Source organism: Sinocyclocheilus rhinocerous, unplaced genomic scaffold (genome assembly GCF_001515625.1).
Source record: "Sinocyclocheilus rhinocerous isolate Xijiao unplaced genomic scaffold, SAMN03320098_v1.1 scaffold984, whole genome shotgun sequence".
NCBI lineage: Eukaryota > Metazoa > Chordata > Actinopteri > Cypriniformes > Cyprinidae > Sinocyclocheilus > Sinocyclocheilus rhinocerous.
Genome location: NW_015643603.1, coordinates 310,881 through 333,471, shown reverse-complemented (window position 1 = coordinate 333,471; position 22,591 = coordinate 310,881). Strand labels below are relative to the sequence as shown.

Here is a 22,591-nt window from a genome sequence, read left to right as displayed (position 1 = left end):
ATGCACGAGTCTGAATTTAGAACAAACCTATGTTAGTGAGTCTGAACTGAGAACAAATCTATGTAGGCGAGACTTAATTTAGAACAAATCTGCGTAGGGGAGGCTGAATTGAGAACAAATATTCGTAGGTGGTCCTAAACTGAGAACAAATTTACATAGGCAAGTCTGAAATGAGAATTTTTTTTTTTTTTCAGAATTTGATTACACCATATTTAAGACAGTCTAAATTTTGGTCTGTTAACATGTTTTTGTTTTTGTGATTTCATGTGTGTGTACCATTCCACTGATCTGATCTAATGTCAGAAATATGGCCGAAGCTTTTCCCAGCTTATCCCACCAAAGGAGCTGGCAGTCAGCACTGATGCCAGACAGCGCCAGAACCCATGCAAGAGCTGATTTTGTTATCTAATTAACAAATGACCAAGAATAATGCCGTGTCATAATAACACGATGCTTTTGAAAGCTATGTGTTTAGATGTTCATTTCTGGAATTAGGGAAGTAATTGAGTTGTAGATCCAGCTGCCGCTGCCACCTGTGTGTGTGTGTGTGTGTGTGTGTTTGTTTTTGTGTGTGTGTGTGTGTTAGCCTATATCAACAGTGACAGGATATTTGTTCCTTAGGGAAAAGATGCTTTTTTGAGTATGGGATCCGGTCAGTTAGGTGTGTTTGTGTTGAATCACGTTGTGTACAGGTCGCTGCTTTGGGTGACTTGGTGCACATGAGATCAGACAGCCTACTGCACTGTGCTGCCTGTGACCAAACAGCCAATCAGAGTGTACGGTTGTATGTATGTGGCTAACACCACATGCACAATGGGGTGTGTGTGGGTTTATATGTACATTGTGCCTAAAAGCTTGAATGCAGTAGTGTGTAAGCATGTTTACATGTTACATGCCTAAAAGCATCCCTAAGGCAAATGAGGGGGCACAGCGCCACCAACTCACACACTGGGTCACACACACACACACAGCCTGCCTGCAGGGCGATAGAGGGGAGATGGAGGAGGAATAGAAAAGGACAGGATAGTGTAATATTTATTCTCTCTGCTCTTTGTGGCAGGGCAGTGTCTGCTGTGTCCAAAAGAAAGCCACGATTTCTCTCAACTAGCTGGTTAAGAGCAAAGTAACAAAGAAAAGGAAATGCAGTTTCTGCTGACAAAAACTCCTGAAAAGAGTCTAGGAATAGCCTTCTATTCCAGGCAGACAAAGAGCATGTCTGGGTCATATTATACCTCAAAAGACAAAGCAAGAAATTACGTGTTATATAAAGAAAATGAAACCTATTTTTAGGACCATTAAAAGTGCATTGCGAAATTTCCATGATAAGCACAACTACCCCACCACTATTCTCATTATAATGCATCTGGATGTTTTTCTTAAGGGTTTGTTTGTATTTTTTAATAGAACACATATTTAAAAAAGAAAAATAGATATTACATTTACTCAAATAAAATATATACACTACTGTTCAAAAGTTGGTGTTGGTAAGATTTTTAAAATGTTTTTGAAAGAAGTATATTATGCTCACAAAGGCTGCATGTACGGGGGAAAAAAACACTTTAAAATATATTTCCGTCTCATATGATCATTCAGAAATCATTCTAATATATGCTGATTTGGTGCTCATGAAACATTTCTTCTTATTATCAATATTGAAAACTGTATATTTTTGTAGAAATCATGATTTTTTTGAAAGTTCAAAAGAACAGCATTTATTTGAAATGTAAATCTTTTGTAGGATTATAAATGTCTTTAATGTCACTTTTGATGAAGTTAATGCATTCTTGCTGAATAAAAGTATCAATTTCTTTCCCAAAAATGTCCAACCACAAACTTTTGAGTAGTAGTTTATGTCCTCGGTTTATACTTCATAGTGATTTGAAGTAGCCAAATCAAGCACAGGTTGCATGGCATGAGAAAATAACTCATACATTAAATGCAGGTTCACTTACAGCGAGAATAAACATGGTTTGTGCCGACCACATGCGTTTTGCGCAATTAATTCTTGGCTGCTGAGAGCATGAACCCATCACTGTTCGGAAAACATTTTAAGGACATTTTGTTTACTTGTGTACAATAACATACATTTGTACTGTATTGGGCACCACTTAGACCAGGGCTGTCCAAACTTGGTCCTGGAGGGCCGGTGTCCTGCAGAGTTTAGCTCCAACCCTAATTAAACACACCTGAACCAGCTAATCAAGCTCTTACTAGGCATAGAAACTTCCAGGCAGGTGTGTTGAGGCAAGTTGGAGCTAAACTCTGCAGGACACCGGCCCTCCAGGACCGAGTTTGGGCAGCCCTGACTTAGACCTTTTAAAACTTGGGTGGTAGATGAACTGTGACAGTGTGTAAACTAGACAGACAAACAAAAAACAAACCCAGGCTTTACCTGGCTCTGGATGCATTTGCCTTATAAAGCAGGAATGCAGCTTTTATGCAAAAGCCCAGAATCAGTTTAAAAAATGTTTCCATGATTTAAAACATTTGTGATATTGCTGTGATATTTCCCCATAGTTGGAGGAGCGTTTGTGCCAAACACAAAATGTATGAATTATTTACAAAATGTAAGTGATGCTCGTCTTACTCACAGTGGTTGTTGAGAATTTTCAATCCTCTCTCTAAGCCCGAGTCTGGTGGCCTTGGAAATGGACAGTGAGGAGGATGATGATGATGACATTTTAATGAAGAAGCCCCTCCCCCAGCCACAGCCTGAGCTCAAAAACAGCGCAGATGATCAGGTTATATTTGGCCCTGCCCCTGATCTTACCTGCACACGTTCTCACTCTGCCTCCTCTGCCTGTAACCCCACCCCTGCAAAGGTACCACACCTATTTTCCTGGTTCCCTAGAGTGAGGCAAACTATGCACAGATATAGATATCTGACTACAGCTACTACACATGATGGTCATTACTACATTTGTGAGCACTGTGAGATGGAAACTCAGTGAAAATGTTAATTATTTATTTTTTCAGGATATTGAGCAGGGCATCCGTCTCCGTTCGTATTCCTACACCTCCCCCAAAATCAGCCTGCTGCCTCCACGATTTAGTAGGGATGCCCAACCTCCACCTACCAACCTCAACCAGGGTCAGATCCTTTAACTTTTCACCTTACACCTCTCACTTAATTTACATTTTGTCCCAAATGATGTGTGTTTTTGCCAAGGTTAGCATTTTGCAGGGTCAGCTGACAGGAAGTCAAGTCAAATATGAATCACAGGGCATAAACAAAAGTCCTTTTATTCTGAGATATTTATATCGCATATCAAGTTACTGAAAACATCATCTGTTTCTTTCTTCTCATTGCTGGGAGTGACTGAGCACTCGTTTCCTGTCTAGTCTGTTTTAAGCATGATGAGCTTTTAAGGGATGATAGGATTTGTAACTCATTTTAAATCTTTTTCATTTAAACATTTTTTTTATAGCAAGATCAGAACATTTATTTATATATGACCTGTTTGACACTGTCACATCACCCCGTCACACTGTAATCGTAAGCAGTGCATGTTTATGTCAGACCCTACCGGTTAAAGCATTCACACAGTGCATTGTGCAGTAAATCAAAATCCAGATCAGTTAAGTGGTTTATTGTTGTACTTTAGGGTTTGTGTTCTGTTCTGTGTAGATTAATTTCCATTTGGATGTTAATCAAGCAAATTTTACTTTTACAAAAAATGTCAATTATATTTACTGATGGTCAAGTTCACAATCACAGACACTCCCAATAATGATTTAGAAGTTACTTCAACGTAATATTCAATGTGGCAACCCAGAAAAGTTTTTATTTTCTTTGAAGAGCTGCAGCTCTGCTATGCTGCAGAAACGCTGTCAGTGTAAAAGCAGAACACAGTACTGTTACAGTCACGCTTCTGCCTCAATTATGCTTTCTTCTCATTGCTGGGAGTGACTGAGCACTCGTTTCCTGTCTAGTCTGTTTTAAGCATGATGAGCTTTTAAGGGATGATAGGATTTGTAACTCATTTTAAATCTTTTTCATTTAAACATTTTTTTTATAGCAAGATCAGAACATTTATTTATATATGACCTGTTTGACACTGTCACATCACCCCGTCACACTGTAATCGTAAGCAGTGCATGTTTATGTCAGACCCTACCGGTTAAAGCATTCACACAGTGCATTGTGCAGTAAATCAAAATCCAGATCAGTTAAGTGGTTTATTGTTGTACTTTAGGGTTTGTGTTCTGTTCTGTGTAGATTAATTTCCATTTGGATGTTAATCAAGCAAATTTTACTTTTACAAAAAATGTCAATTATATTTACTGATGGTCAAGTTCACAATCACAGACACTCCCAATAATGATTTAGAAGTTACTTCAACGTAATATTCAATGTGGCAACCCAGAAAAGTTTTTATTTTCTTTGAAGAGCTGCAGCTCTGCTATGCTGCAGAAACGCTGTCAGTGTAAAAGCAGAACACAGTACTGTTACAGTCACGCTTCTGCCTCAGTTATGCACTGCTTACATATGCAGTGTGAAACAGGCCTTCTTTCTTACTGTGTCACGAACATTAAGCTCAAAATGACAGTATTTAGCTTATGATCTCCTTTTTATCAGTTATTTTATCTCTTTAAAAATGGTGTACAACTACAAAATTTAGCTTGTGTGTAATGCCCTCAAATGATCTGCATTCATTAACTTCCAGCGAGTCAGAGTATTTCCCAATAATTACCATTGTCTGTGGCAGTTAATGCTGCTGAATGTCATTTGGCAGCATCATCAAGCCTGTTCTATTCCATTAATCCAAGGCTTTTTAGTAGATTATTAATGTTTATCGGAAATTTCTGATGATATTCCTTTCTGGTTCCAAATTCTGTCAAATAATTTCTGGACACCAACATATATAATATAACAGCTGAACGTAATAGCCTTTACACTTGATCATAAGTTGCTAGAAGCATGTTTCACAGTCACTAACAAAACTGTAGTGAACAGACACACTACTAACAAATATACTCAAAACCAAGTAAGCTTTTTTTGGGCATCATCCCTGCTGAAAACACCAATTCAAGATTGTAATTGTGTTCTTTCTACATGGTAGCTGGTCTAAACTGTTCTTAAGCATGTAAACCATCATGGATCAGCAATCCATCTACTACATTATCTAACCAGCTTCAAATGGTTAAGCTGGTTTTTGGAACGTTGAAGCTTGTAGTCCAGCCGGCAGTGAAGCTTATGAACAGCTAATGACCAGCTTAGACCAGCTAAATAAAACCTACCATGTTTCATAACACAGCTGCCTGCTTAAGTTGGATTTTCCAGCAAGGACAGGCATGTTTGAATGTTTGGTTTTGAGACACAGCCAAAATGTGCTGCTGTTTGATGATCCAGGCATCATGAATAGAGGATCAAATCAAATCACCTGATTTTGGCTGTTTCTGCTATAACATTTCATAATTTATGCAAATCCTTCCATTCAAAGCCAGCACAGTATGTATGTGTAGAGTAGTGCTGGGCTGTAGTGAGTGTCATGTCCGCTGTGTCCTGTAGATGGTGCCCGCTCCAGCAGCAGTGGCAGCAGGTCTCTCCTACAGGCACTGTCTCTGTCTAAATCTCTGTCTCTGCTCAACCCTGTTAGTAAGTACGGCCAAGCCTGCTCGCCTGCTCGCTCACCTCTTACGCCGCACGCTACTAACAACATAGCACAACACTTCTGCTGCTGAAAGCACTCTGTGTGTTTATGTGTGAGAAAGTGATTTCTGAAAATGGATGGGTTTTTGTGTTTGTACTTTGTATAATGTGTCTGGGTCAGTGTCATTTTATTATTATTTATATTTCAGTATTTATAAATGTTTGAATTGGCTTTTGTTTTTATATTTTCAGTTTTCATTTCATTTTAGTTTTTGTAATTTTGCTATTTGCTCCTTAATTTTTTTTTTTTTATATTTCAGTTTATTTATTTTTATTTCTTTTCTTGAACTCAAACTTTATTTTTAATTTCATTGATTTATTTTTTTTATGTTTACATTTTTCATCTAATATTTATTTTTTATTTTATGTCAGTTTTGTTTAAATTATCTAAAAACGCTTTTAATAGTTTTAGTTTCCGTTAACAATAACAACACTGGTCTGGTGTGTGTACAGTATGCGTGAGGGTGCAAATCTCCATGGCTTGGCTTTGCTCGCTGGTTGTGGAAGCCTAATTGCAGTGCGTCTGCCTTCACCCTCAAGGGGTTTCATCATTGTTTGATAAGATGTTGCTGGAAAGGAAGGATTGTGTCATCAATCTGTAGAGGAAGTTGTTTATCAAGTCTATAAGGAAACCTGTTGTAAGTTCTCAAAGATATTTCTTTATGAGTATTTAAAAAGCCATCAAAAAGTGGTCTTGACAGAAGCAACCTAAATGATAAAACCCCAATTTTAGAGTATAATCTTTACATCAGCACCTATATTCTCTTTTCCACAGAACATCGTGCCTGCAGCACATCCGAGCAGCCTCAAGAGAAAAGGTAATGCAGACCTCTAACAACCTGTCATCTCCCCTGATCCCTGTATTGGGTTTTCTAAAGTGTTTTTGAAAAATCACATACCCTGCCTTTAACCAGAGAATAAAACTATGTTAAGAAGAATTCATGGTTGCCAGGTGATAGGGTGCTTTTCTATTGATTTGAAGGATGTGGCGCCTTTTCATGGGTTAACCTTTCCAAAGTGAATGCTGTTTGATAGTGTTTTTTTTTAATGAGCAAAAAACATTAATGTAAATGGACACAAAGATATGCATGTAGTAGTTGGTGACTGACATACAGTTTCTGTGAAAGATCCCTTTGTATGTTGAATTGCAGCTCATATATCATCATCGTTTATATGTCAACTTTTTTCAAGGGTTTTTTAAAGTTCCCTACAGTTAGTTTTTCTCATTGTTTTTTTTACAGCAAAGCACAATAGCGCCCTCTAGAGACAATATGTGTGTGTGGATACATTAAAATGTAAATGCGTGTGTCTGCTGTGTGTATAAACACTCAGAGTGCTGTACTGTACCTCTATAGGGAGTTAAGGTTTCGTAGGCGTGCTCAGTCGGCTGACGATGAGACCAGTGCAGAGCTGGCCAACTCCCTCCAACACCTCACGCTCTCCGAATTCCTCAAAGAGTATGTCAATACAGAGCCCCAATAGCCCCAAAACACCAACAACACACTTGGCATGATCGTCTTAATAACCTAACCAGAATGCACTGTCACCCACTGGCATGAAATCATGTCTAATGCTTCTTAACATTTGCGTAAAACTCCAAATGATGCTGTCACTTCACTCTGTCGACACTAAAATATGTAATAACACTGTTTGTGAACCTAACTGTGGTCCTTGTCTCACAACTCACCTCCCACTAAGCAAAGATTTCTAATCAGGTATGTGTGAAATGCAGAGAATGTCCGCACTGCTCAGGTGGTATGTCCTAATTATTTATGGCACAGAGGGTGATGACTAATTATTAATTTTCCTGCCGCCAGGAAAATAATGCATGACTTAGTCTGAAACAAACTTTCTTCTTTCAGACGAATCCAGTCGGAGTTATATAAAAAATTGTCTTTGATCTTTCAAACTGTTTAATGGCACTCAGCGGGTGTTGCAGTTGAACAGTCCACAAGTCGTCAAATAAAGCGCACGCATTCATAATAAAACGTGCCGCAGACGGCTCTGGGGGGTGAATAAAGGCCCCCTGTAGTGAATCCATGAGTTTTTGTAAGAAAAATATCCATATTTCAAACGTAAGAAACACTTTTCTCTCACTTCCGCTGACTGTCATATGCGGAAGCCATAAACAGCTTGAAAGATGAAAGACAATTTTTAATATAACTCCGACTGGATTCGTCTGAAAGAAGAAAGTCATATACACCTAGGATGCTTCGAGGGTAAGTAAAACACAAGCTAATTTTCATTTTTGGGTGAACTAACCCTTTAATGAAACCACACAGCCACTGCATCATGGTCTGAAAGTAAAAGCTGTGTTGTTATTAAATGCTCACTGGACAGGCATGTGTTTGTGATTATAGTGCACACCAGGTGAATAATCTAAGCGGGCTTTTGTGTTTCAGGATTGAGGAAGAGGAATGGGACAAATATATCATCCCTTCCAAAACAGAGTCAGAAAAATACAAAGTCAGTCGCACATTCAGCTTTATAAAGAGCCGAATGTATAGCACTCGCAACAAGAACAAGGTGAACATACATACATGTTATGTATATTTATACACTGCCTTTCAAAACATTTGGGGTCAGTTAGATAATACTTTTATTCAGCAAGGATGCATTAAATTGATCAAAAGTGACCTAAATCTTTTGTAACATTATTAATGCCTTTACTATTTCAAACAAATGCTGTTATTTTGAACCTTCTAGAACTCTCTAGGTTTGTTTTTTGAGCACAAAAACAGCATTCATTAAAGTTCATTAAAGAATTCTGAAATAAAACAAGTATCACGGTGTCCACAAAAATATTAAGCAAAACAGATTTCAACATTGATAATAAGAAATGTTACTTGGAGAAAAAAAAATACATTTTAAAATATTAAAATAGAACATTTATTTTAAATTGTAATAATATTTTACAATATTACATATAAGCAATATGTTAAAATCTTAAACTTCGGTTTGTAGTCTTACTCAAGTTACGTTATACAATACATGTTACTTTATACAATGCTTTTTTTTTTCTTTGAAAACTTAACTATTTCTTCCTGGTTTTTGCACACAATATCCTTTAATAGCCATTCAGGATGGATAAAAAAGAGACTAAAGACTGATTGTTAGACCCAAAAACAACCAGAGGTGTCTCTTTTAATCATTAAACCTTTTGGCTGTAACTGTTTTACCAGCAGCAAACTCTCCCATGGCCTTTTTTAGCCACACAAGCATGTCAGACTTAGACTAACTTAACAAGCAGAAAGCATGTAGAAATGAAAACGTTGAGTTTAATGTGCAGTCATGGCAGATGGTGATGTGGACTGTCAGTGATCTGATGGCTTTCCCTTGGTTCTTTAAGGGGAAAGGAAAAGAGAGAGAGACCAAAGACAAGCAGGTCAATGGACACCAGTTCACAGCAGGATCTGTCCTGGGGTCGACACTTTGTGAGATCTGCAGCAAGCCAGCTTCTGGGAAAGAGGTCCTCCACTGCACATGTGAGTTCGTTTAAATGGAAACAAATATTTTAAATAATAAAACTGTCGTATTTTTAACCTTAAAAGATATACTGTGTTTCTTGCAACATGGCGGTATGTAATGAGTCATTTCATTTGATCTATTTTTGTGATTTGGAAAATCTGGAAGGTCTTGGAAGTCTGCCAGTTGATTTAGTAGGTGTTTTTTCTGTATTTTATATTGATGTTATTTCTTCGGATTTGTTTATTTTTCTCTTGACTCTTAGACTGTGCAGTGAGTGTCCATAAGGGCTGTAAGGACTCATCCACACCATGCCTGAAGGTGGACTGTGCTTGCGATTGCATGGTTTTGTTTTTCTCTTGAACTACATCTAAGTCTGATAGACTGCCTAAGTTTAAGATTTAAACCTAGAGACATGTTTGCCCATGTTTTGTCAGACACACAGTACTGAGGCTCTGTAATGAGCCCTATTGTTACAATACTGAATTCTGGTAATCAGTGTATCAAACGAGGAAGTAATGTTAAGTTTTAAAAAATTATATTTATAATGCTCTCTTTTACAGAAACCTCAAGACAAATATTCTGTTATGACAGTAAAAAGCAGGACAGCCTCCCTCCCTCAGAGTGAGTTTTACCACCTTAATAAAATATGTAAAGGGAAATCGATATAACTCCTGCTATCATCATTGAACTCCTTAACAGAGTTTTGTTTAGGCAGTTACACTTTTGTCTTGGTTTTTCTCTCACCTTTTTGTCTGTCACACTTAGATTTTATAGTGCGTGAAAGTTCCTCCTCGTCCTCTCAGATCCCCACCTCTGCCTCTCTTCCTGTGATGACATCACGAGACTCTACACCTCTTCCGTGCCCTCTGTCTAGAAGTGTGCCCGCGGTCACAGAAAGGTCCGAAACTCTTTGTGTTGCAATATTCAACCAAAAACTAACTAGATAAATGAATTGTAAATGTTAATGACCCATATGCTGTGATGTGCTCAATCACCAATATACTACAAATCAACTCTGTGAATGAGAGGATTTCTATTGTTTGATTATTAAAATATTAAAAGTGAAAAGGTAAATTTTTGACCGAAAATAACGGCAACATTCTTATTTATTTTCAGTCTGACAATTTCAGACATAATACGGAAATGTATGTAGTCTCAACGCAAGCTGACTAACTTTTATCATCTTTTTCCTCTGTAAATGGTGAATAATTGCTACTTGACTTTAACTGTTTGGAATTTCAATATTTGAATGGGCATTACAATAAGCCAAGACAGCATAAATGCCCAGAGTTTGTATTTGTTGAAATGAACAAGAGTGTTTAGCATTCCTTGTTGTTGTAATGAACATTTATGAAATTTTTTTTCCACATCAGGCTTAGTGGTAGCCCAGAAGCAGATAGTGACGCCCCTCCGTGGCGGAACCACATTCAACCAGAGGAGCTCCTCCAAACCATGGAGTCCTCAACATCCACTGATTCTTCCCTTATTGAAGGTAAAACAGCTGGGCATTTGATGGAGGAAATTACTGGTGAAATAACTGTTTTTCCTACCCCAACTCAACATACATAGAACACAATAATTTTGCCTTAAGACCTTTTTAAAACAAGAGCTCTTTTGTGTGTCCCACCTCTCCATAGACTCTGTAGATTCCCCCCTACAGAATGAGCTGGTAATGAATGCTGTGGATTTGGAGGCGGAGTCATGGAGTCTTGCGGTGGAGCCCCAGTTCTGTAAGATGCAAGAAAAACGCATCATCAAGAGACAGGATGTCATTTACGGTCCGCTGAAACTCACTAAAAATGTTTTGTTCAATTTAATTCTGTACATCATTTGAATGTGTTTTGTACTCTTGGTCTTACTCAGAGTTCATGCAGACCGAGCTCCATCATGTACAGACGCTCATGATAATGGCGGAGGTCTTCAGGCGGGGAATGCGGGAAGAAGTCGGACTGGATGCGGACACTATTGGTCGGATTTTCCCTTGCTTAGATGAGCTGCTTCTCCTCCACCGTGACTTCCTTTCAGCGATGAGGGAACGACGGCAAAGCTGCATTCAGTCCAACAGCAGTAAGAACTACCTCATCCACTATGTGGGTGACATCTTTCTGCAACAGGTACATTAATTATAGTAGTCGTATATATTTCTGTATGAGTACATAATTCAAATTCAATGTCCTGATCAATTTAATCGTAACACTTTACAATAAGGTTGCATTAGTTAATGTTAGTTAATGAGCTAACATTTACTTACAGTAAGCAATACATTTATTACTATATTTTTTAATCTTTGTTAATGTTAGTTAATACAGCTGTTTGTTGTTAGTTCATGTTAGTTCAGGTACTGAAATTAACATTAAAGTTAAAAAATGCTTTATAATTATTTTTCATTGTTAGCTAATGTAGTTAACTAATGTTAACACGTGGAACCTTATTGTAAAGTGTTACCATTTAATTAGTTATTATGTCATAACCATGACCAAGCATTTCACCCATTTGGCCCATTCATGAGAAAAGCTGCAATGTCCATTTCATGAACAAATCATTCTTTTGAGTCAAATAGTTTTCATTGAATCAGATGAGGCAGTTCACAAAACAGGTCTGGATGGCATTTACAATACAACTACGTAACTAACTGCTTAACTACCAAAGTACAAAGCATCGTTGGAGAAATTAAATAGCTAGTCACGACTGTCCACGTCATGCTTGTAACCACAGTTCGAGAGCTGTAGTTCCAACCACACCTGGTGTTGTTGGTATCAGTATCAAGTACATACAGTATAGAGTACAGTACATCATAAGAAACATCATAGGTGTGTGTTTGTGTTCATCATAGTTCTCCCAGGAGAATGCAGAGAAGATGAAGCAGGTGTATGGCGAGTTTTGCAGTCATCACACAGAAGCGGTCAGCTACTTCAAAGAGCTTCAGCAGCAGAATAAGAGATTTCAGCTCTTCATCAAAGTGAGAGCCAAATCAATGACTCTATCAGTCGCATTTTGATGTATTATGAATGCTTTTGGTAGCACTGAATTTCAGTTAATCTGATCTTTTTGGTTCCACAGCAACAGAGTAGCAACTCATTGGTAAAGAGGCGAGAAATCCCAGAATGCATTTTGTTAGTGACGCAGCGAATTACAAAGTATCCCGTCCTCCTGGAGAGAATCCTGCAATATACAGAGGGTATTTTTCCTCACCCACAGTACATCACAACCAAACCCGAACATATACTGTGCATACACATTCGTTTACACTCAGTTTCTCTTGTTCTTTGCTTCAGAGGGCACAGAAGAGCATGCTGACCTCTCTCGTGCACTAGTCCTGATCCGAGAGCTGATCTCCGCTGTGGACCAGCGCGTGAGTCAGTACGAGCAGAACCAGAAGCTGAGTGAGGTCCTGGGCCGCATGGAGAACAAGTGCTCGACTAAACTGAAGAGTGGTTACACCTTCCGCAAGCAGGACATCACCAGTGGCAGAGCTCTGCTGCACCAGGGTCCGCTGCTCTGGAAGACAGCCACAGGAAGACTGAAAGGTGAGAAAATTAATTATCCAATAAAACGGCCGCAATAACATCACACAGTAGTCAATAGAAAGGACATATGAACAACCATTTGTGCTTAATTCTTATCTGGCTCAGTAGATGAAAGGTCTGGCTACATTATGTGATTGTTCTGGTCATCCACAGATGTTCTGGCGTTTTTGCTGTCTGATTCATTGGTGTTCCTTCAGGAGAAAGATCAGAAATACATCTTTGCTGCTGTGGTTGGTTTTTTGAGATTACTATGCATTTTCATCTTCATAAAGCATACATTACAGTTCAAACGTTTGGGTTAATAAGAAGTCTTATATACTCATCAAGGCTGCATTTATTTGATTTAAAATAATGGTGTACTATTTTAATATTTTTTCACATTTTATTTAGGAATTTTCAGCAGCCATTCAGGCACATTCAGAGGGGGGTGCTTTGGGGGCTCAAGCTCCTGCCCTTTTTCCAAAATTAACCAAAAGTGCCCCTCTCTCAACAATTATCAACAGTGTTATTATAGTCAATAAAACAAAATTGATTTGAATTATAATTATTATGACAATACCTGTTTATTTTTACTTAAATCTATTGTGTTGCTTGCTATAGATTGTGCATGTCTTAAACAAGCTCAAATTTCAAGTGGATCAGTATCTTCCCGCTCTTATTCATAAATCAGTTGAAAACTGTGTAGCCACTGTCTCTTTTCATTTTTTTTAAACAAACCTAAAATTTCTAAAGTAGAAGAAGTCACGTTTATTGTAAGTAGTGTTTAATTTACTCCTATTTACGTACTGCATATTGATATACCGTTTACCGTTTAATGAAATTAATTGTTTGGTTACATTTTATTGGTTATTATTGTTGGTTAAATGAAGCCCAAGTGTACATGAAGTGTAAGCAGTTCAAGATCACATGAAGGACTTTATTTTTATAAATATGTGTGTGTATGTATATATTTATATATACATTTTTTTAAAGTAATTTTTATTCAGCAAGGATGCATTAAATTGATCAAAATTGACAGTAAATAAATGTATAAATATATATATATAATTTTTAATTGTTAAATTGGTATTACTCTGTATATAAATTCCCCTTTTTTACATTTGAACCCCTGCTCCCGAGGAACTCTCTGCACGTCCCTGCAACTTCAGTGTCACATGATCCTTCAGAAATATTTATAATAACCTGATTTACTCTAGAACCATTTTTTTTAAAAATTATTATCAATGTTGACATTTTTTAGATTTTCAGGATTCAAAAGATTTTAAAGGCATTATGACTTAACTTAATGACACAACACTTTTGAGTAATGGTGTAATGATCTGTATGCACGGAATACATTTGATTTAGTCTTTTATAAGTGTGGCTTGAATGATAGTTTGTTTTTGTGTAAATGAGATGTTTAATGTAACTGTGTGTATAATTAGTTATGTTGTCTTACTCACTTACTTTGTTTCTCAGGACCAGAAGCCTCCAGTGATCTCTCTGCAGAAGCTGATTGTGCGTGAGGTGGCCAATGAGGAGAGAGGCATGTTTCTGATCAGCGCGTCTTCAGCTGGGCCTGAGATGTATGAGGTGCACGCTGCTTCTAAAGATGAACGAAATGCCTGGATGAGACTCATCAGAGAGGCTGTGGAGAGGTGTGTAGTGATGAGGAAATGGAACATGTCATACTTGATTCTTATCTACAAAGGCAGCTGAGAGTGAAAAAAATCTGTGTGTCTGTGTGATTGAACTAATTATAAATTGTATTTGTTTGATAAGTTGCCCTGAAGAGGAGGATGAAACTACAAGTGAGTCAGAAGATGAAAGGAGAGTCATAGAAGCAAAGGTCCAAAAGATCCACAGGCTACAAGGTACAACCAACCAGATATGCTGAACCCAAGGATAATAGTTTATAATAGCTGAAATGTATATATAATTTATAATACCTGAAGATATCTATCCATTTTTGCATCCCCGTTCATCTTTCATCTCAAATTGCTCTGTGGTGCAGACCATTACTGTGGATTTGCAAGAAAATGACATTCTGATAAGTGATTGGCTGATGGCACCTCAAGAATGCTCACATTCCCCAACTATTTTTGGAGAGCTCTTATAGTACTATGAAATAGACTTGTCAATGTATGTGCCAGCAGTATAATCTGTTACTGATAAAACATCTAATAATATAATGAAATACATAAGATTTGTATGTTGCTTTTATTTAATCAGCATACACAGTTTCTTTTCAATGGTGGTCAATGAGAGGTGTGGTTTCTTAAGCTATTTGTGCACATTTGTGTCAGCTAAAGAATAATAGTTTTTTTTAAACATGACAACCATCCTCCTTCTGTCACAGAGTCTTTGTGTGGCCACGATCACCTCATCTGTGCAAATCTGGAGGAGAAGCTACACATCTATCATATCATGGCAGGAGGATGTGAGACAGGACCAGAGCCCAGACTGCTGGTACGGCCCAGCACTGAAGACATCCCTCAGGCCGGAGTACTGCTCAGCGCTGCTCTTAAAGAGGGTGAGAGTCCACTGAGGGAAGCACATCCACATATACATTACCGTTCAAAACGGTAATGTATTTATTTTTTTTATTTTTTTATTCAGCAAGGATTCATTAAACTGGGCAAATGTGAATAGTAAAGATAATATATGTTGCAGTTTCCACAAAAATATTAAGCAGCATAACTGTTTTCAACATTGATAATAATAAATGTTTATTAACTACCAAATCAGCATATTAGAATGATTTCTGAAGTATCATGTGACACTGAAAACTTGAGTAATGATGCTTAAAATTCAGCTTTGCCATCAAAGGAATTAATTACTTTTAAAATATATTAATCCAGAAACAGTTATTTTAAATTGTAATAATATATCACTATTAGTTAACTGTATTTTGGATCAAATAAATGCAGCCTTTGTGAGCTTAAGGAACTTTCAAAAACATTAAAAATATCTTACCGACCCCAGACTTTTCAACGGTAGTGTACGTGTACATGCTCATGGATATATTCACACTCACATATTTATAGACACAATATGCTTCAAGAGGCACTTTTTATGGTACTTTTTAACAATATTACTAGGTTTTTTATGTTATGAACGACAATACACATAACGGCATGCATAGTAGTCTTTACTTTTATTAATATCCTGCTGTCTCTCTCTTTCCTTATTAGTGGAGAACCTGAAAGCAGCTCTCTCCTCTCACTGTGCTTCTACTGCTGCCATCCTGTCTTGTCCAGAAGAACAGACCCAACCCGAGTCTTGCTCTCCCTCCTCCCCTCTGTCCCTTGAGCACCAGAGCCCACTGATGGACACCCTCCAGACAGAGGATGGAGATTGGAGAGGAGAGGGAGGCTTGGAAACACAGGCCTTTAATCACAGCTCAGACGCTGATCACAATATTCACCTAAAGGTAAATGTGTTCTCATAAACAGCACTTAAACAGCCATTATTTGCACACAGGATTACTACTAGAAGATGAATTGTGGTAGTATAATGTCACAGCATGATTACTAATAGAAATATACTAACATGGGTAAGAAATATTCAATATTTTCCATTATTAGTGATTTAAATTGCAGCCCTTACCAAAAAGGCTGTGTTCAGCATGAGAGGTACAGTCGCCTTGCATTAATAATTCACATTCTTCTTCAGCTATCACATCTCATTCTTTATGTAACTAAGTATTAATGAGCTTGAAATGAGAGGAGTCCATTTCACTGCCTCAAGAGTCCCGTTTCATTAAAAATAAAAGCGAAGAATTAGGCTTTCATTTTCTTGGATCTCTTTTCTGCTTTCGATGGCCTCTTGCGGTGCACTGCACAGCACATCATGCTGATAAGGTTTTTTTGGGCTGCTGACATGAGCACAAGTCATGAAAAGAGATTATCAATATTTAAAAGATATTTATATTTTATTGTTACAAAACTTCTCGGTTACATATGGTAACCCTCATTCCTTGATGGATTAAACAGAGATGTTGTGTTGAATTTCCGACACTAGGGGTCGCTCTTGGGAGCCCAGACACCTCTGAAATCATTGAGAAAAGGCCAGTGAAATTGGCAAGCAAAATTTACATAGCTGGCCACACCTCAGACATCCGGATATAAATAGGCCAGCGTAGCATTTGATCACTCATTCTGTTCTGAGGAGTCGAGAAACATCTCAACCCACTCAGAGGCAGTTTAGAGTTGTGGCATAAGGGACACAACGTCTCCATTCCCTCCATCAGGGAACGAGGGTTACCATATGTAACCGAGACGTTCCCTTTCAGTTGGTCACTTTGACGTTGGGTCGAAGTTCCGACACTAGGGGTCCCTACACTAAACGCCACAGCTGCTGAACTGCACCACAAGAGCCCGGGGCACAGATGTTGACAAGTCCGGCATGTCACAACCAAATGCACCTCTCCTCATAACCTTCCAACATCCAAGACTTATGACCTCACTCCCAAACGTCCAGGAGAGCCATCAATAAGGAGGAGGTCACCTCAGCCTGAGCCTTTTTCTCATCTTATTAGAAAAACAGTAATAAGTGATGGCTGAAAGCCATGGTAGGTAACGTTGGGAAAGTGTCTGTTTTCCCAGAAGGGAACGAGACGCTACGGAGATCACATCCTACCCGAAGGGGAGGTAACATGTGAAGATTGACCTATGGACTTACTGAAGGAAGGACCACATAGGGAAGATTCTGTTGTAGGCTCCGCATAAGGGGAGAACTACCAAGCACAGAACTCAGTGACAAACCGAGCGTCTGTCTAGGGGAAACTAAATCCTAACGGACAAGTCAGTGGAGTAATACACATATGGGGCCATGAAGGGGAGCCACTACATGTGGAGCACTAACCCATTAGGAGAGTTCACTTTGAGGGATACCTTCTCGTAATGGATTATAACAGTGAGTTCCTCCGCCAAACTCAGCTACATAAAAAAGCAGCATTCTTGCCTCGCACTGAGGTTAACAGAATGCCACTGAACTTCGGCAGACGCCTGGTGAACTGTATCGCATAGCCGAGACGAATGGTCTCAAAGGAACTAAGTTCGTTGTACCTAGGGCAGGGTTCCTGGGCTCAGTGGAGCAAAAGGCACTGGGAAGATTTAAAACATCCTTCGAAGCGCACAGTGCCTTGCCCGCCAGGTGTGTCAAACGAGCTACCGACGAATGAGAGAACAGGGGTTCGTCAACATGTCACACCGACTTGATGACAGACCTGTTGCATCAGAACATGAGGAGACAAGGAGTCTGTGTGCGAACAGGCTCTGATACCTAGTCTCAGCGTCTGGGAAGGCCAAAAACACCAGATGTGTGATTGTGACACAGGGAAGAAGGAAATTGCTCTTTTATTGACCATGTGGTGGCTGTCCACCGAATGGCAGACAGCTGAATCCACCCCCCTTCCCCACACCGGAAGTGGAGCTGGGCTGGTCAAATGGTCCCTCCTCCCTGGGTCGCCTGTCTCAGGTATGCTTTGAAGCCTTCTTAGTGCCCTGCTGATGAGCTGGCAGTCCCACCTTCCTACGAGTGGTGGGCCGTTGTTCAGGCTTGACTGCCGGCCCGGGCTGTTGCGAGGCCTCAGCAGTCCTCACAGGCCGCCATCCCCAGTGACGAACAGATGAAGACTGCTGCTTCAGGGGTGCAGGACCAGGGCCTGACCCACATCAAGGCAGGATGTGTTCAATAGCCTCCATTTGCTTCTTAACTGTGGAGAACTGCTGTGCAAATTCTTCAACAGTGTCGCCAAAGAGACCAATCTGTAAAATGGGGGCGAAATCACCCTGCCCAGAGCCTGCGCCGTGACCTTCGTAGCCCGGAGGGCAAAGTTGGTCGCCGAGCGCAGTTCATGCAAAACCTCTGGGTTGGGACCACCCTTGTGCAGTTCTTTCAACGCCTTGGCCTGGTAGACCTGCAGGATGGCCATGGCATGCAGGGCAGATGCAGCTTGTCCAGAGGCCGTATAAGCCTTCACCACAAGGGACGAAGAAAGCGTACAGGCCCTGGACGGTAGTCTCGGACAACCCTGCCAGGTGGCGGCGTTTTACGGGCAAAGATGCACCGCAATTGCTCTCTCCACATTTACCTGACCACTGCCTGTGCCGTAGATCCAACGACGAGGAGATCGAGAGGTGAATGAGTGCCGCTTCTCACAGAGATGCTGCATTCGGCTCAGAAAAACAGAACGAGTGCGCAAATGCTGCTCTATTTATACCCGGATGTCTGGGGTGTGGCCAGCTATGCAAATTTTACTGGCCAATTTCCTTGGCCTTTTCTCAATGTCAGAGGTGTCTGGGCTCCCAAGTGCGACCCTTAGTGTTGGAACTTCGACACAACGTCGAAGCGACCAACTGAAATGGAACAAAGGATTTTTGTTTTACTGGATGTTAAATAAATTATATTTATTTATTTTCTACATTTATTTATTCTGGGATTTAAGCTCCATTTATATTAAGTTATATTTGTATTCAGTTTAATTATAGATTTTGGCAAAATTAAACCTGTTGCATATAAGCAGCCAACAAAAACATAGTTGTGTGTCCACCAGGTGGTGCTATAAACTTAATATTGATATAGACGGGACGTAAATCTTGCCTTAAGAGGGCAGACTTGTTTTGTGTTGATTTCAACACAAAAGAGTGTGTTCGTTGCAACTCTCTTCCAATTTATACTTCTACACTTCAATCCAAATTGCACTAAAGTGTAGTAATATTATTGACTTTCTCTTATATAAAATCCAACACAATGTTTAATTAACATAGGAAACTGTCCAACTCAAGATAAGGTGAATGTAGAGGTATAATAACCATTAACAGGCATTTTTTCATCATCTCACTTTTTGGGAAGTAATCAATCAATGGATGTCTTGTCCCCCCACATTACTCATGCATCCTTGAGTGAACAATTTGCCTTGCTAATTTATAAACCTACTTGGCTAGAAGGCTGTTTTCTTTAACTCAGGTCACCGCCGTCTGCTTCCTGTGCTGTCTGTTGACTTTGTAGATAAAGAACCAAATGGTGTTTGAGTCAACAGATGCTGAAGTTTTTGAATCATCCTTAGGAACCTGCTGAAGTAAACACAACACTTGCAGTTTTGTAAAATGTGCTACAGGAAGCAGATGTCTGCCAAAAAATGTAAATGAAATATATTGCACTGTTGTTTGCAATAGAACAGAACATACTGCTATAGTGCACACAGCTATACTGTTCTCTTTCCAGGAAGAAGAGACATTAGTCAGAGTAGGCTCATAGTTTTGATTTAGAGTTCTTCACTTTCTGTCTCTCATTGTTTGTTTGTTGTCTTAATGCAGGTGAGTCAGAGTGTGCAGAGCTTGACTCAGCTGCTGTATAGTCTACAGGTGAGCTAATGTCACACAACCACAAACCAACTGAAAGAATAATTATAGTGGACAGGCCTTACGTCAGACACGCATAAACCCACAACATGACTCACTTGTAATAGCTCTGTCCAAGCCTTAAGTTTCATTGCCTAAACGTGTTTGACCAACTATAAAACTCTCTTATATAACATGCTATGGTTTGGACGTATAATAGGAGGTGTTGTAATGCAGGTGATCTGGGACGTAGAAATAAGTGACACACCTGCAAAAGGCTCTTAGAAGAGATTGGCCTTCTTTTTGAATCACTATTAAAAAAAAACATTGGTATGTCCAAGCTACTATAGATGTCCTTGTCAAAGGGATAAATTTAGATGTATTTTTACTATTTGTTTGTGAGTAGGGAAGCATAATAGAGCTGTTCAGTCATGATGTCAATTTGCAGGCCAACCTGGAAGGCTAATTCACCACTGGTTCCCTCTGGAATATCTAATGGGTTTTTAGAATAGCTGTTTTTGATTTATGAGTAAAATAAAACTGTGACATTTTGTTCTATAGCATAATTTACACAGTTACAATTTACATCAAATGTGAATTTGTTGCTGTTGTGTGCTTTAAAAACAGTTGATAGACAATTGCTACACAAGGACTGCAGCTACTACAACAATGTACACTACTGTTCAAATGTTTGGGCTCAGGTTTTTATAAAAGATGAATTAAATTGATCAAAAGTGATTTTTTTTTTATATATATATGATATACAGTATATGTTTATATGTTTTCACAGTCAGTTTTCTCAGAGCATGAATCTGAACCTGAGCATAGTTGAGCCAAACCCATCTGTCACAGGACAGATCATAGTCTAAGAGACTCGATTTGAATTATTATTCAGTTTTCACAGATTATTTAGTTACTGTCTTTTACCTATGCAAGACAGCATTGTAGTCCTTATGTAGCAATTTGTTAGAAACTTCTATTTTTAGCAACATGCGTTTGAGTTACGACTGCAATTAGTGTTATATAACAAAACGTGAAAGTAATTCTTCAAGGTCTTCAAATAATGTTAACCCTCTGGGGTCCGAGGGTGTTTTGGGGCCCTGGAGAAGTTTTGACATGCCCTGACATTTGTGCTTTTTTTCAGTTGCTAATAAACATTTTAATGGCGAAGTTTAGTAGCACCATAATCAGCACAAAGACCACAGACCTTATTTTACTCAAAATCGAAAACTGTTATTCTAAAAACCCTTTAGATATACCAGAGGGAACCATGTCTAAAAAAAAATGTCCTCGGGTTTTTAGGGCTTAAACAGCTTCATTTAACAAGTCACTAGAGACGACACAAGAGAATTTGTGCATTGGACTTGCGTTTTATATATATATATACTGTATGTACACTACTGTTTAAAGGTTTGGGCTTGGTATGATTGTTTTAATGTTTTTAAAAATAAGTCTCTTATACTCCATTTATTTGATCAAAAATTCAGTAATATTGTGAAATATTATGACAATTTAAAATAACTGTTTTCTATTTTAATATTTTTTTAAATATAATCTATTCCTGTGATGCAAAGCTGAATTGGTGTTAAAGAAGCATTTCTTATTATTATCAGTTGTAAACAGTTGTGCTGCTTAATATTTTCAGGGAAATGGTCATAATCATTTTTATTCAGGATTCTTCAATAAACAGCATTTATTTGAAATAGAAATATTTTTTAACATTATGAATGTGTTTACTGTCACTTTGGTTTAATTTAATGCAACATTGCAGAATCAAATTATTAAAATCTTACTGATCCCAAACTTTTGAACAGTACTATGTGAGTGGCTGATGATGAATTGAAGATGAGGGTAGTTGCCTAGTCATTGTTTAGTCAAGACACTACACACGTTTTAGCTATTTTACTGAATAAGAGCCATTGTTAACAACAATTAAAAGACATCTTTCCATTGATCTCCTTTACTTAAAACACCCTCGCTTTTTGTGAATAGGCCGCAGTCACCATCCAAGACAGTTGCTATGAAGTCCAGAGGCTCCTCCTCTTCCTGTTATCAAGCCCCTCCCCTCACCCACACTCCCGCCCACCGCCCATCACTCGCAGCAACCAGACCCTGCAGGAGCAGGAGCGTCAGCGGGAGGTGGAGCGCCGGCGAGAGGAGCTGGTGGACGTGGCCCGTCTACGGGGCACCCTGGTACGAGAGCGGCAGCAGTGGGAACGGGAGTGCCAGGTGCGGCAGCTTCAGCAGTCGGAGCTGGAGGCGTCACTGGAGCAGAGGGAGGTGGTGTGCCACCTAGAGGAGCGGAGACTGCAGAGTGAGCAGCAGGAGCTCCAAGAGCAGTTGCAGGAGTACCAGCAAAGTCTGGAGAGGCTGCGAGAAGGCCAGAGAAGTGTGGAAAAGGAGAAGGAGAAGCTGGATGCTCAGCTGGAGAGTTTGAGGCAGGGCTACCAGCAGAACCTGCCAGCTATGGTGATACCACTGGATGGACAGCAGACACAGGTGATGATCATGGGATTCTTTCTTTTTATGGAATATTGCCATGTTCATTATAAATGATTTATCATTATACACCATTATTAAAAAAAAAAAAATAAAAAAAAAGGTTGTCCAATGGCCAG

The 22,591-nt window shown here is 39.1% G+C and overlaps 1 protein-coding gene across 6 annotated transcripts in view; it reads left to right on the top strand.

The window, feature by feature from the left end:
• The window catches only part of LOC107757522 (rho guanine nucleotide exchange factor 28-like), an 86,106-nt gene that overhangs the window by 49,599 nt on the left and 13,916 nt on the right, over nucleotides 1-22,591 (top strand). For 3 of the 6 annotated variants that reach the window (XM_016575013.1, XM_016575012.1, XM_016575015.1), the window contains exons 12-34: nucleotides 2,627-2,822; nucleotides 2,977-3,091; nucleotides 5,513-5,599; nucleotides 6,429-6,471; nucleotides 7,009-7,110; nucleotides 8,056-8,179; nucleotides 9,003-9,138; nucleotides 9,384-9,439; nucleotides 9,682-9,742; nucleotides 9,887-10,019; nucleotides 10,495-10,613; nucleotides 10,759-10,899; nucleotides 10,985-11,235; nucleotides 11,955-12,080; nucleotides 12,182-12,299; nucleotides 12,397-12,648; nucleotides 12,802-12,878; nucleotides 14,107-14,285; nucleotides 14,410-14,501; nucleotides 14,987-15,160; nucleotides 15,822-16,060; nucleotides 19,950-19,997; nucleotides 21,966-22,472. In XM_016575013.1, the coding sequence (XP_016430499.1) occupies nucleotides 2,627-2,822; nucleotides 2,977-3,091; nucleotides 5,513-5,599; nucleotides 6,429-6,471; nucleotides 7,009-7,110; nucleotides 8,056-8,179; nucleotides 9,003-9,138; nucleotides 9,384-9,439; nucleotides 9,682-9,742; nucleotides 9,887-10,019; nucleotides 10,495-10,613; nucleotides 10,759-10,899; nucleotides 10,985-11,235; nucleotides 11,955-12,080; nucleotides 12,182-12,299; nucleotides 12,397-12,648; nucleotides 12,802-12,878; nucleotides 14,107-14,285; nucleotides 14,410-14,501; nucleotides 14,987-15,160; nucleotides 15,822-16,060; nucleotides 19,950-19,997; nucleotides 21,966-22,472 (3,376 nt within the window). The remainder of the gene's footprint in view (nucleotides 1-2,626; nucleotides 2,823-2,976; nucleotides 3,092-5,512; nucleotides 5,600-6,428; nucleotides 6,472-7,008; nucleotides 7,111-8,055; nucleotides 8,180-9,002; nucleotides 9,139-9,383; nucleotides 9,440-9,681; nucleotides 9,743-9,886; nucleotides 10,020-10,494; nucleotides 10,614-10,758; nucleotides 10,900-10,984; nucleotides 11,236-11,954; nucleotides 12,081-12,181; nucleotides 12,300-12,396; nucleotides 12,649-12,801; nucleotides 12,879-14,106; nucleotides 14,286-14,409; nucleotides 14,502-14,986; nucleotides 15,161-15,821; nucleotides 16,061-19,949; nucleotides 19,998-21,965; nucleotides 22,473-22,591) is intronic. The other 3 variants (XM_016575014.1, XM_016575016.1, XM_016575017.1) reach the window with 3 other exon arrangements.